The following is a 13,011-nucleotide window of genomic DNA, read 5'->3' as shown; positions in this document are numbered from 1 at the left end:
TTTGCCATGTTGGAGACATATTCTGGTTTTGCTCAAATCTAATTATGTAAAAATAAGGATTGAATCAAGTTGTTTTCTAAATAAGAATTTTATGTGTGTGCACATTCCCTAAACTTATTATGAAATGTATGCTATGCCTATAGTTTCCACCAAATAGCAAGGGCTTAGTCACAAAACAGACTTTTAAGTCCTTCAACTGTCTCCCATCCATAATATATAGTCTTATATAAGGTAACAGTGACACCAACAATTTCTATTCAAGGCTGACTGATGTTTAAAACCACCTACCTGAACTTTCCTTTTTATGTCCAATCTGGTAGCAAAGAGCAGAATGCAGAAGAGAGATGGGGAACTTAGTTACAGTTCTATCTCTACGGAGACTGTGGACAAGTAATTCAAACTTCTGGAACCTCTGCTCATCCTGAAAATGGAGAATTGGACTAGATGCTTTTAAAATTCCTTTTTGTCTTAAAAAAAAAGGATTCAAATTGTAATTTATTGAAATATAAAGGTAAATCAGTTCTTAATTATTTGGAGGCTGGCAGCCCAATGCTGGTACTGCTCAGGTCTGCAGCAGGGATGTGTGCAGAAGAACCCCCTGTGCCCTTCTCCGAAGGCTGGTCCTTATGAGCCACGTGATGGCTCATCTTTGCTCAGCTGGGGCCACATTGTATACAAAGCACATATCAGCTTTGCCCCTGAGACTCAAGTTTATTTAAAGTTTATTTTTAAAAAGCACTAACATTTGGGGCACCTGGGTGGTGCCGTAGGTTGAGCACCTGACTCTTGCTTTCAGCTCAGGCCGTGATCTCAGAGTTGTGGGATGGAGCCGTGTTGGGCTCTCTGCTCAGCGTAGAGTCTGCTTGAGATTCTCTCTCCTTCTCCCTCTGCCCCTCCTGCTCCTGCACACACTCTCTCTCTCGATAAAATAAATAAATCTCAAAAAAAAAAAAAAAGCAGTAACATTTGTGGGAAGGCTCTCCCCTATTGCTTAGAATTAAAGAAAACTTCAATGACTTTCAGGGTATAAAGTTAAGGGCATCAATTTAAAAAGTTGTATTTTTAATGACTAAATAAATGCCACGTGAACACAAACGTCCACTTGCCAAGATCTCCTCAGGGTCTGCCATGAGTCAAACAGCTAAGGTTCACTACCTATGGCCAAGGAAAAAGAAACAGAACATTGACTTTCTGCTGTTTCATTTGCCCCGCATTTATACCAAAGTGTGAACTAGATTCCCTGTCCACTTCTTAGGTTTCCCTCTATACGTTTCTTTTTCTAGCTCATTGAGAAGTTTATCTCTATTGCTACTATCCTTAGTAATGGTAGGTGAAAAGCAATGGCTCTTATTGGACTTAAAAACTAAAGATGGGATATTATATTTTTAGAAAATAGTAAGCAAACATATTTGGTAAATGTTAAGTGTTCATCCACTGCAGGAACTTCCAAAAACAACCATATTTATCCATATTTGTACTAGCAGAACATTACCATCTATGAATGGCAAGGATTCGTATCAGAAAGCCACAGAAGCTGTCTCTCAAATGGAGGAAAGCTTTTATTTACTTAAAATATGCCATTTAAACTGTAAAAATGGGATGCATCTGAAGTAAAAATAACTCATTTCCTTGCTTCTTTGTGGCCAGAATGTGAATCATGGTTTCAAAAGCATTCTCGGGGCGGTTTACTCACGTGCAGCATGTCCCCAGTGACTTCTCCCGTGACAAACCCACAACAGTCATGAGAAACCTAGAAGGTCCAGTATCTGTGTGCCAACTCCCAGTTCAGCTGTACTGGGATTATGCTTCTTCAAAACATGGGAAAGCCACTCAACAGAGGGCAAATCAAGCTGACCGGAACCATGGCAATAGAGAGAAAGCAGTGCATTTGTGATCTGCTTGCGTCCTCTTAGACGGGTCTATGCCTCATATTTAAAAACATACTCAAAAAACAAAACAACACCCACTCTGTTTAATTTTCAGCTCTCAGAACAGCAAAACAAAACTGTATAGGTCCTCAGTTAAGATTTAATTTTCTTTTCCCTAACATTCTTTTGGGTAGAGAAGGGGAGATGGTAGCAATACAGTAGAAAATAGACAGGGAAAAAAGAATTTCAAAAAGCCGAGTGAAGAGTAAAAGCCTACAGCTTTTGATCCCATGTTATGAGGGCAGGTTTCTCAGTCTTGCAAAACTAGAGGCAAGAACAATCCCTCTCCACACTCCGAATGTGGTCTATTTACGTAGTTGGGCTTATACGTTATACTGGTTTATTCTGCCTCTGATTCCAGGGAGAGCTCATAGCAAGGACCGCAGCCTTGTTCTTCAACACGTGGCACTCAGACCCACAATATCACAGAGGAGCTTTTTAGAAAAGCGGAACTCCAGGCCCTACTCCCGAGGTCCTGAATCAGAATCTGCCTTCTAACCAGATGCCCAGGTGATTGGTTGGAGAAGCACTGCTCTAGCGGACTTGGAATGAGGAGGTGGACAGCTAACCTTCCACGGAGGGTGTCTGCCTCTCCGCTGCGAGTACATTCACCACCGTGTCCAGCAGGACAACTTCTATCAAAACTTGGAGAAAAAAATTGAACCTTGAGTCCCTGTTCTGCCACTTACTAGCAAGTTACTGAACTTGCTGAGTAACCTCTCTTTACCCAAAAAACGAAGAAACAATTTTCCAGGACTGTTGTGAGAATTAGATGCGTGAGTAGTGTAAGAACGCCCAGGAATGCGCCTGGCACAAGGTTGAAAACTACATCTGACTCAGTAAGGAAATACAGCATCAGCAAACACTGTCTTTACACTGAAAGAATAATGCCAATTCCCCCAAAGTTAGATATATAGTTCATACAATTCCAGTAAAAATCCCAGAAACATTTTTAATTATATAAAATAAGCTTAAAGTCCACAGGGAAAAAGAAACCCTAATGAAAACAAGAAAGGTGGGTGCCTTGAAAGAACAGAGAGTATGAAAGAATATTTAAAATCCTAGAGAAAAATTCTATTAAAAACAGCAAAATTTGTTTAACTACTGTATAGTAACAGCATAAATGAAATCAACAGGCAAACAATAAGGCAAACCTATATGGTAAATAGGAAATATTTAGTGAACATGAATTATGAAATGAAAGAATATATATGAAATATATATAGGGCTAAAGAAAATTATGCTTATGCTCAACTGGGAGGGGAGGAAAAAAAATAAGCAACAGTGAAATAATACTTTAAACCTTTCCAACTGACAAAAATTAAAAGGTGCCGTAACACCAACGAGGTGGCAACAAACATTTGTGCGCATATAATGGGGTGTATTTGTGTTCTTTCTAGGGAATAGATTCCCAAGACCGGATTTCTGGGTCAAAGAAATGTAGCAGTGGCAGGGGTATTAATCACAACAGTAGCAATTGCTGCTATTACGAACACAGGGGCTCCTTTGAGCAATCCACCTCCTGATGATCTCCTTGAGGGTCTTTACTGTCGTAAGAGTGGTCGCGAATACTCCTACCTACCGTTACTACTGCCACAGAGCGACCACCATTACCTGCAACTGTTCCAAGCACTTTGCAGACAGTAACTCTCATCCGCACAACAACTCTAATAAGGAGGAACTTTCATCCCTGTTACACAGACTAGGAAGCTGAAGCACTAACTGTGCCCGGCCAGCGTAAGAAGAACTATATAAAGATGAGCTATTTTGCTATTGTCGCTATCACCTATCCTCCAATGTAGCAATCCCACTCCTGTGACTACATGAAAAAAAAAATTTAACAAAAAAATATTGTGAATGTACATATAAATGCCCATGAATGGGTATATGTGGACAGGTATGAGTAAATACATCTTTGTATGAAATAAAGAAAAATACAGAGGGATCCACATGAGGCGGTTAACGTGGATTATTCTGTTGGAGGGGGAGTTGGTAGAAGAGGGCTGGAGAAAGGGGGAAGGGATCTTAACAAATAAATATGTCAGAACATGCACACAGAAAGTACAGGATAACAACAAAGACATAACATTTTACATTCTTTGGGGATAGAACGAGCCCTGAAGGAATTTAAGGAATAAGTTTTTTAAAGCAAATTCATTACTCAGAAGGGCAATATTTTTTGTTAAATGATCGGGGTTTCCCCCACACACACACATAATACAGATTATTAAGAAAATCCAAATCATTATTCTTTGGACAGCAACAAAAATCCTAGGAATTCCAAGATTGAGAACTCAGTAATTATCCACGTAAAGGCATTATCTAGGAGCAAGAAAACTGAGTGGGGCTCTTGATTCTGTCACCATTGGGCCATTTAACCTCTGGCCAGTCACTAACCTGCACTTAGTTTTCTCATTCACAAAGTAAAGAAGTTCAACCAGGTCATCTTTAAATCCCCTTTTAGTTATAAAAATGTGATGATTCTAGAATTAAAAAGCATAAAGTCAAAAAGTGAAATACTAGTAAACAGAAGTGATATTATACATTTAAAAAAATTCAAAATCTTAACCTTATAGCTAAGCAGGTGATTTAATGACCCATTGAAAAAGGTACGTATTTAGAATCAAAAACTGCAACAAGATCGGTTAGTGATTTTACATTTCCAAGTGGTGAATTTAACTATTCGATGCTTTTTAATTTTCATGTAGAGAAAAAAGTGTTGCCGGTTTAGGCATCTTTCAGATTACTCGCTGAAGTAAGGCTTAATTTGTCACTTTAAAATGGAACCACCCATAGACCCTAGTTCAAACCAAAATGTCATCCTCTAGAGACCACATGTACCCACCTTACGAAAAGAGGCTGGCAAATGCCAGCCAGTCAGCCAGATAAATAAATCACACATTAAAATTTCTAATAGAAAATGATGAATATAAGTATTAACAGAATACAAAATTTGCAAAAAAAATGATCCTCTTAAGCATGACAGTTTCTTGAAGCAACAGTTTGAATTTTTATATTTCCTCGTAAGTTTTATAAATAATAATGTGATTATAAATAACACTTAAAGAAAATTTATGTCTGGGTGCAAAGCATAGAAAGTCACTAGCTCATACAGCATACAGATTTCCATGAGCTTGTTAAATTTTATGTATTTTATTTCCTTAAATGGTTACGGGATTTTCCAAAAGCATACACAAAATTCCTTAAAACTTCGCCAACTTAGAAATAGTTACATGAAAACCACCTTTTCAGGCTGTATGGAATCTCATAGAAAAATTTACCCAGTCTTTTGATAGGATATCTGTGTATGAATTCCTACAAAAACACAGTAAGACTGCTTGCCCCAACCCGATTTTATAGGCTAGTATGAGGTAAGGAAACAATTTATGGCTTGGACGGTTATCTGAAATTCCTGAAAACAAGCAGTTCCCTAAGTAGCATGTCATAATTTTCTTATCTACAAGCACAAGCACGTGCATTTATTTATATCCCTAGATTAACTTCAAGTCTAATTTTACTGCCACCGGTATCCAGGCGTCGATTTCTTTTTTTCTAATTACGAATGGCACTTGAGCTAGATCAAAGGCATTTTAAGGTCAAAATTTACTTCTCTGAAAAATACAGGGTGCGATCTTATGTAATTAATTAATGCTTAGCCATGCCCTTTGGCGCATTAAGTGGTGGCTGTAGGAAACCGAGTCCAGCCGTCCCCACCTGTTGGTGCAGTGGAACTGTTCGACTTACCCAAAAGAGCAGATTGAGGGCGTAGAGAAGGCAGCGCAGGCACTTCACGGAATCCTCTCTGGCCATTGTGAGCCCCGAAAGGGAAAAGCCCCATCCTTTCACCACATCCTACTCCCGCCGGCAAAGTAGCAACGATCTGCAGGGGCAGAGAGAACAGGGGACTTATCACCGCTCTCCGCACCCCCAGCCCATCCCTCCCTCCTCTGCCGGCCCTCAGCTGGGTCTCGGGTCTGGTCCGAAGCCTAGGTCATTCGAGACATCGATTCATCCAAGATCATTTGTTAAAGTTGTCATTGTAACCTCAACTCCCCTAAAGTTCCAGACCGGCTTCAGATAACACCTGCTGAGAAGAGAAAAGATTGACTCCCGGATGAATGAAGGCACACAGTAAACTCCCGTTCTCAGGGGACGTGCGGCGGTGTCCTCTGCATTCTGATGAGACGCTCTTTAAAACCTCCCTCAGTCCACGCCCCTCCTCGGGGTCAGCTCAGCTCGGAACTGTCCCGAAGGTTGGAAACCACACTACCCCCGGGAGACGTCACAGGCGCCGCCGGCGAGTCCGCGGGTGCAAGTGTCCCTCTCATTAGGACAGCTCCTGGGCCCCCCTACTCCGCATCCCCCACCCCATTCGCTGTTCGAGTGTGAACACGGGGCACTGGGGGGCGCGGCGCTGAGCTGGGATTCCGCCCGGCGACTAGGGTTTCTTTGGGAGAACGTGAGAAATGGTGCTTCGGCCCGGAATGATGGATTAGCCCGGGGCGGGGGCGGGGAGGGGCGCAGGGGAATTAGGGCCGGTGCAGCTGTGCAGACGCCGGGTTAGTTACTCACATCCCCCTCCCCCGGCCCCGGCCGCTGCCGCGACCCCGCGCTCCCGGCCGCCGGAGCAGCACAAAGCCGAGCGCGGTCCCCCGCCCCACCACCGCGGCCGCGCGCCCCCGGCAGGGCGCGGGGGGAAGCGCCGGCGGCGGGGAGCCCCACCGCCAGCCTCTAAGTAGTTTAGCACACAGCGCCGAGGACAGCCGCCGGCGGGCTGGCGGGACAGCTGGCTGGAAAGACAGGAGACGTGCGGCCACTCACCGTCGGCGCTGGGCTCCGTGCCCCACTCCCGCCGGGGGACGGCCGGGGACGCACTGCGGGGGCTCATCAGGGCAGGGACGCTCCTCCCGGAGAGCCGATCGGCTGCATGGGCTCGAGCAGGAGACGTTTCCTTCTCTTCCTCTCCCCCCGCCGCCGCCGCCGTCGTCGCCGCCTCCTGGGAAAAAGAAAAAAAAAAAAAAAAAAGAGTCCTGGGCAGCAGTTGCTGGAAAGTCTCTGCTAAGCCACCTCCCAGCGCCGCTGTCCCTCCCAAGTTCTCGCCAAGTCCGGACGAGGCAGCGGCGGCAGCCAGGGCCAGCTGCACAAACTCTCAGCGCATGCTCCGGCCGCTGGCTGCCCGGGTTGGATCCGAGTGGGTGTTTCTTGTCCCTTCACCCGGCGTGAGCCCCCGAAGGGACGCCTCACCTCTGCAAGACACGGTCCAGAAAGAGAGAACGCCTGTGGACTTTGGGAAGGTCCGCGCAGTAAACCCCTTTAAAATGGTGGTGTCCGAGGAGGGGAGGCTGGGTTATAACCATAGGGAAACAGGCTTTTATTATATGAAAATATTTGTGTTTGAGAAGGGGGGGTGAAGGAGTGGCCCAACCCAATTCCTGCAATGAGAAACTAGTTTTCACAACCTTTCTGGAACCACCTCCTGTGATTTGTCACTAACATGGTGCCCTATGATCCTTCTTACTGCTTTGTTGCCCTCCTGACTTAAAAAAACAAAAACAGTTCTTTCCCACTTCTATGGTGCACTGATAGAATTTATGTAAACACCAGACTAAACGTGTCTGGGTCTGATATCCAGAATAGAAAGAAAGAACGTTTTTTCACTCTTTCACAAGTAACCCAAAGTTTCCAAAATTTTCTCCCAATAAGGTTGTCTGAGTTTTAACTGGATGACTTAACTTGAATTGTGTACAGAGTAATGGGTCTTTGAATTTGTTTTTACACCGGAAATTCAGGAAGCACTAAAGTAATAATAGAAGACTACCCTTCCAAAAATACCTTCCCTTTTGGAAGGAAGAAGTTTCACACTTTAAAAAAATCACTCAATCATAGTCCTCATAAAAAATTTTGATGTTCTATGCCTCATGATAGTCCACATTTCTATGATTACTTCTGTGCACGATGTGTGGCAAATAGAACTATACTAACAAATACAAATTCCATGAAATACAAGCAACATCTTTGAGAAAACCTAATAATGGGAGGCCTCCCTAAATTTCTTAAGGGGAAAAAAGAAAACTGGAGTTCTGTATCCTTCATCGCCTGAATGGAGTCGGTTGTTGCATGACCAGAGTGGCAGTGAGACACACACTCTCATTTGGGTAGAAGTAAAATCAAGACTAAAAGAGAACCTGAGAGTTCTGGGTTAGGGTTAGGAAAAATCTTGGTAAGCAAGTCCCTAAGCTGAGTGTAAGGCAGCAAGCCCAAAAGAACACAAGATAGACATCCACACAGAAGACCAAGAAAAACCTGCAGTAATTCATCAGATGACTCTAACTCTGGCAATAAAGTATCTTCTGGAATCATGGAGAAGAGTAAAGAAACCCATTTTTTGTCCTCTATCAGTGTGTGCTCAAATTAGGCTGTACACCAGCTCTCAGCAGAGGACTGCTGGGAAACCTGCCGTCTGAACACTGTTGGTGCGACACGTTCCTCTGAGAGGTAGAACCATGCCCCTTTGAGGGGAGTCTATGACTGCCATTAGAACTGACCAAAAGAGTGCAAAGAATTCCCACGTCACTGAACAGAGATCGTCCTCTACTTTGAGAAAGTAGTCAAGTTGCCTTTTCATAATTCATTAACATTAAAAAATATATTTCATTTATTTATTTGAGAGAAAGAGTGCGACTGGGGAGGAGGGCAAAGGGAGAAGGGGGAGAATCTCAAGCAGACTAGGTCCTGAGCTCAGAGCTCGATCCCGTGACCCTGAGATTATGACCTGAGCCGAAATTAAGAGTTGGTCACTCAACCGACTGAGCCACCAGGTGCCTCATAATTCATAAACTTTTAAGGGCCCCAGAATAATAAAATTTTGGAGGACAGTGCTTTAGAAATATGTATATCCTACCTCCTTTTAATAAATAAGAAATATGGAGCCAAGAGAAAGAAGGGAAAGAAGTTGCTCAATGTTACATCTCTGGTTAAATCAGATTCCAAACTAAAATCCAGAGTCCTAATTCTCTACTATGCTAGTGCAGTGATTCTCAACGTTTCTGTACATTCGAATCACTTGGAGAGCTTTGAAAAAATCCTAATACATAAGCCATACCCCATACCAATTAAATCAAAATCTCTGCAGATGTGGCCTAGGTATCTAGATTTTTCCAAGTTCCCAAGTTAATTTTACTCTGCTGTGAAGTTTGGAGACCATTGAGTTTTACAGATGATGGAAAACCAGCACAGGAGTCTGCTCAGGCTTGGCTGGATCAAATCCTTCCCCTCTGAGCTGATAAATTGGGATTAATATCTCCATTTTACAAGTTCAGAAGAACAAAGCTGCTATAATATTCCTGCTACATGGTCATCAGAGTTCATGTCCACACTCCTATAGAGGAGTCCTCCCCACATTGGAGGCATTGCCCTCCTGGGCAGTTCTGATTGTTCAAACCTGACCACGCCTCCTCCGCTTATCTTCTCCCCTTCAACTCTAGCTCTGCCTTTTGGAGTCCACAGCATGAGCAATCGTCCCATCTGACAGCCCTTCAACTCCTTAAGGGCAGCTGCTATTCCCTCCTTCTCCAATTCTTTTCTTCACCAGGATTATAAAAGCAAGGTAAGATTCTCTGTGAGAATAACTTCTTTTGTGCACAAAGGGAAGATAGAAAAAATACCAAAAGGGGCATGACAATCTGAATATAGAGGAACACATTAGAAAGATTGCACGGTCTATGCATTGCCCATGAGGTAGGAGCCCAATCTGCTGGTCCTGTATGCTTCGTTATGTATGTTTTGAGTGTGTGGCACTACTGTGCCCCATGCTGGAGATCCTAGGGAAGAGATGGGTCTCTATCCTCCAGGAAAAGGAAAAACTGTTCTTTTCAGTTAAAGTACTACTAACAGCTACTGTTTACGAGCAATCTCATATGTGCCAATCCCAGAGTTAGGAGTAAAACTCAGCTATGCAAATAAATACATACATACGTAAATGAAAAAGAAAAAAGAGTAAAACTCAGCTATGCAGTAGGGTGATACAAGGTTCTCACCCCACAAAGCAACTCATTTGTCCACATCTATCACGCTCACTCTGCTCACGTTGTGCAGAGGGAAGGAGCAGCATAGGTACTTGGTAGGAAGCATGAACTTCTAGTATCAGATTCTTCCAAGTGCAGCTCAGAGAGCTCTTTACAATCAATACAAGAGGGAGACTTAATGCGTTTTAAGTAATATGTGCCTGACATAAATGGGGCTTCTCAAAATGTATCTTATTAATTCTTCATAACTACATAGTGAGATACTGAGACTCAGATGGTTGATTTCTCCAGCCCCATACAGGGAGTAAGTAAAGAAACTGAGATTTTAGGATCTGATTCTTTCCTCAGTTAATCTGCATTTCAGTAATATTTCAAATTGGGGTAAGGATTCATTGACAAGTCTCATGAAGAAAAAGATTTTAGACATTCTGTTAGCTCTTGAGAATATGAGGTTGAATTCTATAAATATGTATGCTCAAACTATAATTGGTAACTCTACTTTCACCTCTAAAAGAATGTACCCAAATGGACTGAGAAAAGCCTTTCGTTACTGAATTAAGTAAATTCACTATTAGGTAAATTGTTCTCAACTACAAGCCTAATGTTGGCAAATAAAATACAAGGTGCCCAGTGAGACTAGAATTTCAGAGAGACAACAAAGAATGTTTTGGTGTAAGGGTGTCCCAAATACTGCATGGGACAAATACCGCACTGAGCATACATATACTAAAAAACTATTCATTGTTTATCTGAAATTCAAATTTAGCTGTGCATCCTACATTTTTATTTGCTAACTCTGGCAGCCCTATGCAAACTAGAGAATTCAGCTGAAAGTGCCGCAGCAGTAAGGATGTAAGTAAATATATTACTCCACATAACAGGAAGTCCGAAAAGAGCAACTCATCCACTTGATAATGACATCAAGGAATCAGTTCTTTTTCTACCTTACTCTTCTGATATACACAAGGTATAAACTAGCGTCCTTGGGCTTCCTCTTCTCATGACTGCAAGATGGCGGTGCAATTCCAGACGTTGCATTGAGTTATTACTTCTTCTAGAGGAGGAGGAAACTGTTCCCTTCTATGGGTCTCCCTTGGGATCAAAGAAACCTTCCCAAAGTTTTGTAGCAGGTCATCCCTTGTGATTCATTAGCTAGAGCCCTGTCTCATACTCATGAATGCGTCAATTATTGGCAAAGAGTGTGAGCCTGCCGTGACTGATTTAAAACAATCAGAATGCATTCTCCGTGTCTCGGGTAACACTTCTCTGGAGCACATGGCCAGACAGAGGAGGAGAGATAACTGAACAGAGGCAGAATTCTGGTTGAACTTCAGAGTGGAGAAAAGAATGGATGCTGCCATCTTCTTTCCTATTCACTGCTGAAACAACCCAGCTCTCAGCCAACTATTTCTTGGCAGTACTCAGCAAAGGCCTTTAGTTACTGAGAGAACCACTGAAGCAGGAACTTACTGGCAACAGCACAAGATCCTAAGAGAACCCCATCACATCATTTCCATCTTATGACATATGCCTGCATCTCGCACCTGTATTTGCCTTTGTACACCATACTATTGATTAAAGGATTGCCCAAATCAGCACCCTCATAAAAGCCCCTGGAAGACTTTCCTCTTGAAGTTTATCCAAACCCAACATCTGTACAAAGTTCAGAGATTTGGACTAATTTCATCAGTTGACATTGGTACAAATAAGCTCGTCTTATTTGATAAATATTTATTGAATTGTTACTACAAACTCAGAATTGTGGTAGGAGATACCAAAACTTCTTACATAGTTTTGACTGTCAAAGAATTTATAACTTCATTAGCATACCTCTCTTCAGAAAGCAAAATTTGTAGAATGTGAGAACTCTTTCCCTTTGTAAGAAGTCTTAATTTACAGTTCTTTGAAACAAACTGTACGGGTTGCATTTACAAACAGCTGCTAAAGCCTACCTTTCTGACAAAGGTCCCTCAGGAATTATTCCATTATCCCACCACATCAAGTTCTTGTCATGCCCATAACAACGAGGACGAAGCTAGCAACCATGGATATTAGACAGTTGTCTTCATCTGCTGTCCCTTCCAATCCACTGGCTGTGCTTTAAAGCCGTCCAGTGTCTCCAAAGGTGCATTAATTAAACATTTAGTTATTTACGCTAGATTAAAATATTTAATTTTAGAACCTATTTTCAGTTAGCTAATTGAAACTCACTAGTGTCCTCACCCTACCATGTACAAACCAACCATTTTCTATGACAAAAACAATTGTGGGGGTGCCTGGGGGGCTCAGTCCCTTAAGTGTCTGCCTTAGGCTCAGGTCATGATCCCAGGATTCTGGGATCCAGCCCCTGCATTGGAGTCCTTGCTCAGCGGGGAGCCTGCTTCTCCCTCTCCCTCTGTGCTCTCTTTCTCCCTCTGCCTGCCACTCCCACTGCTTGTACACGCTCTCTCTCTCTCTGTCAAGTACATAAATACATTTTTTTTTAAATTGTGATTTTATGCTGATAATTCAGCTTTTACAAAAGTTTTACCATTGCAACTTGGACTTTCTGTTCTTATGTTATTATTCGTATGCATGTGTATTCGCTACAGCAGGATATGGCAAGCTAGAGGTGTAGTAAATTCTCATTTCATATTTCATAGTATGAACGAAGAAATGACCAATGAATAAGAAAAAAAGCTAGTGTCTCTGCTTTCTTTGATGACGATCCATTTTGTTCTTTGTAAAGAATTAACAACGGCCATTATGTTTTACTGTATTTGTATTGTCAGTATTCTTTCTTAGAAGGCAGCATTAAATGACTACTATTCATGGTAATAAAGGAAGAGATACCATGTCAGGGACATAAAATATCCATATATAACGTATACAAGTTTTAAAAACTTACAAACATTTCTATCATTTTAGTGCCTTTCCTAGCTTTGTCATTGCTGTAACTGACTAGAAAAAAGACTTGGAAGGTAATAGGTTTGATTTAGAAAACTTACACACATTTTCCCAAATGACTAGTAGAAATTAAATTATATGTTTTTTGGTGTGAGTTTCATACTGATGGTGTT

The 13,011-nt window shown here is 42.2% G+C and overlaps 1 protein-coding gene across 6 annotated transcripts in view; it reads right to left on the bottom strand.

The window, feature by feature from the left end:
• TSPAN12 (tetraspanin 12) overlaps positions 1-6,899 on the bottom strand; it is a 60,788-nt gene extending 53,889 nt beyond the window's left edge. The window contains exons 1-2 of one of the 6 annotated variants that reach the window (XM_040644067.1): positions 6,750-6,899; positions 5,673-5,808 (exon numbers count right to left, since the gene is read on the bottom strand). In XM_040644067.1, coding sequence (XP_040500001.1) covers positions 5,673-5,738 — 66 coding nt within the window. In that variant the 5' untranslated portion in view covers positions 5,739-5,808; positions 6,750-6,899. Of the gene's footprint in view, positions 1-288; positions 384-4,325; positions 4,412-5,672; positions 5,809-5,982; positions 6,241-6,749 lie in introns of those variants that run through there. The other 5 variants (XM_040644069.1, XM_008705804.2, XM_008705803.2 and 2 more) reach the window with 5 other exon arrangements.
• Between the last annotated feature and the right edge of the window lie 6,112 nt (positions 6,900-13,011).

This window comes from Ursus maritimus, unplaced genomic scaffold (genome assembly GCF_017311325.1).
Source record: "Ursus maritimus isolate PB19 unplaced genomic scaffold, ASM1731132v1 scaffold_3, whole genome shotgun sequence".
Lineage (NCBI taxonomy): Eukaryota > Metazoa > Chordata > Mammalia > Carnivora > Ursidae > Ursus > Ursus maritimus.
This window is presented reverse-complemented; position numbering and strand designations above follow the sequence as displayed.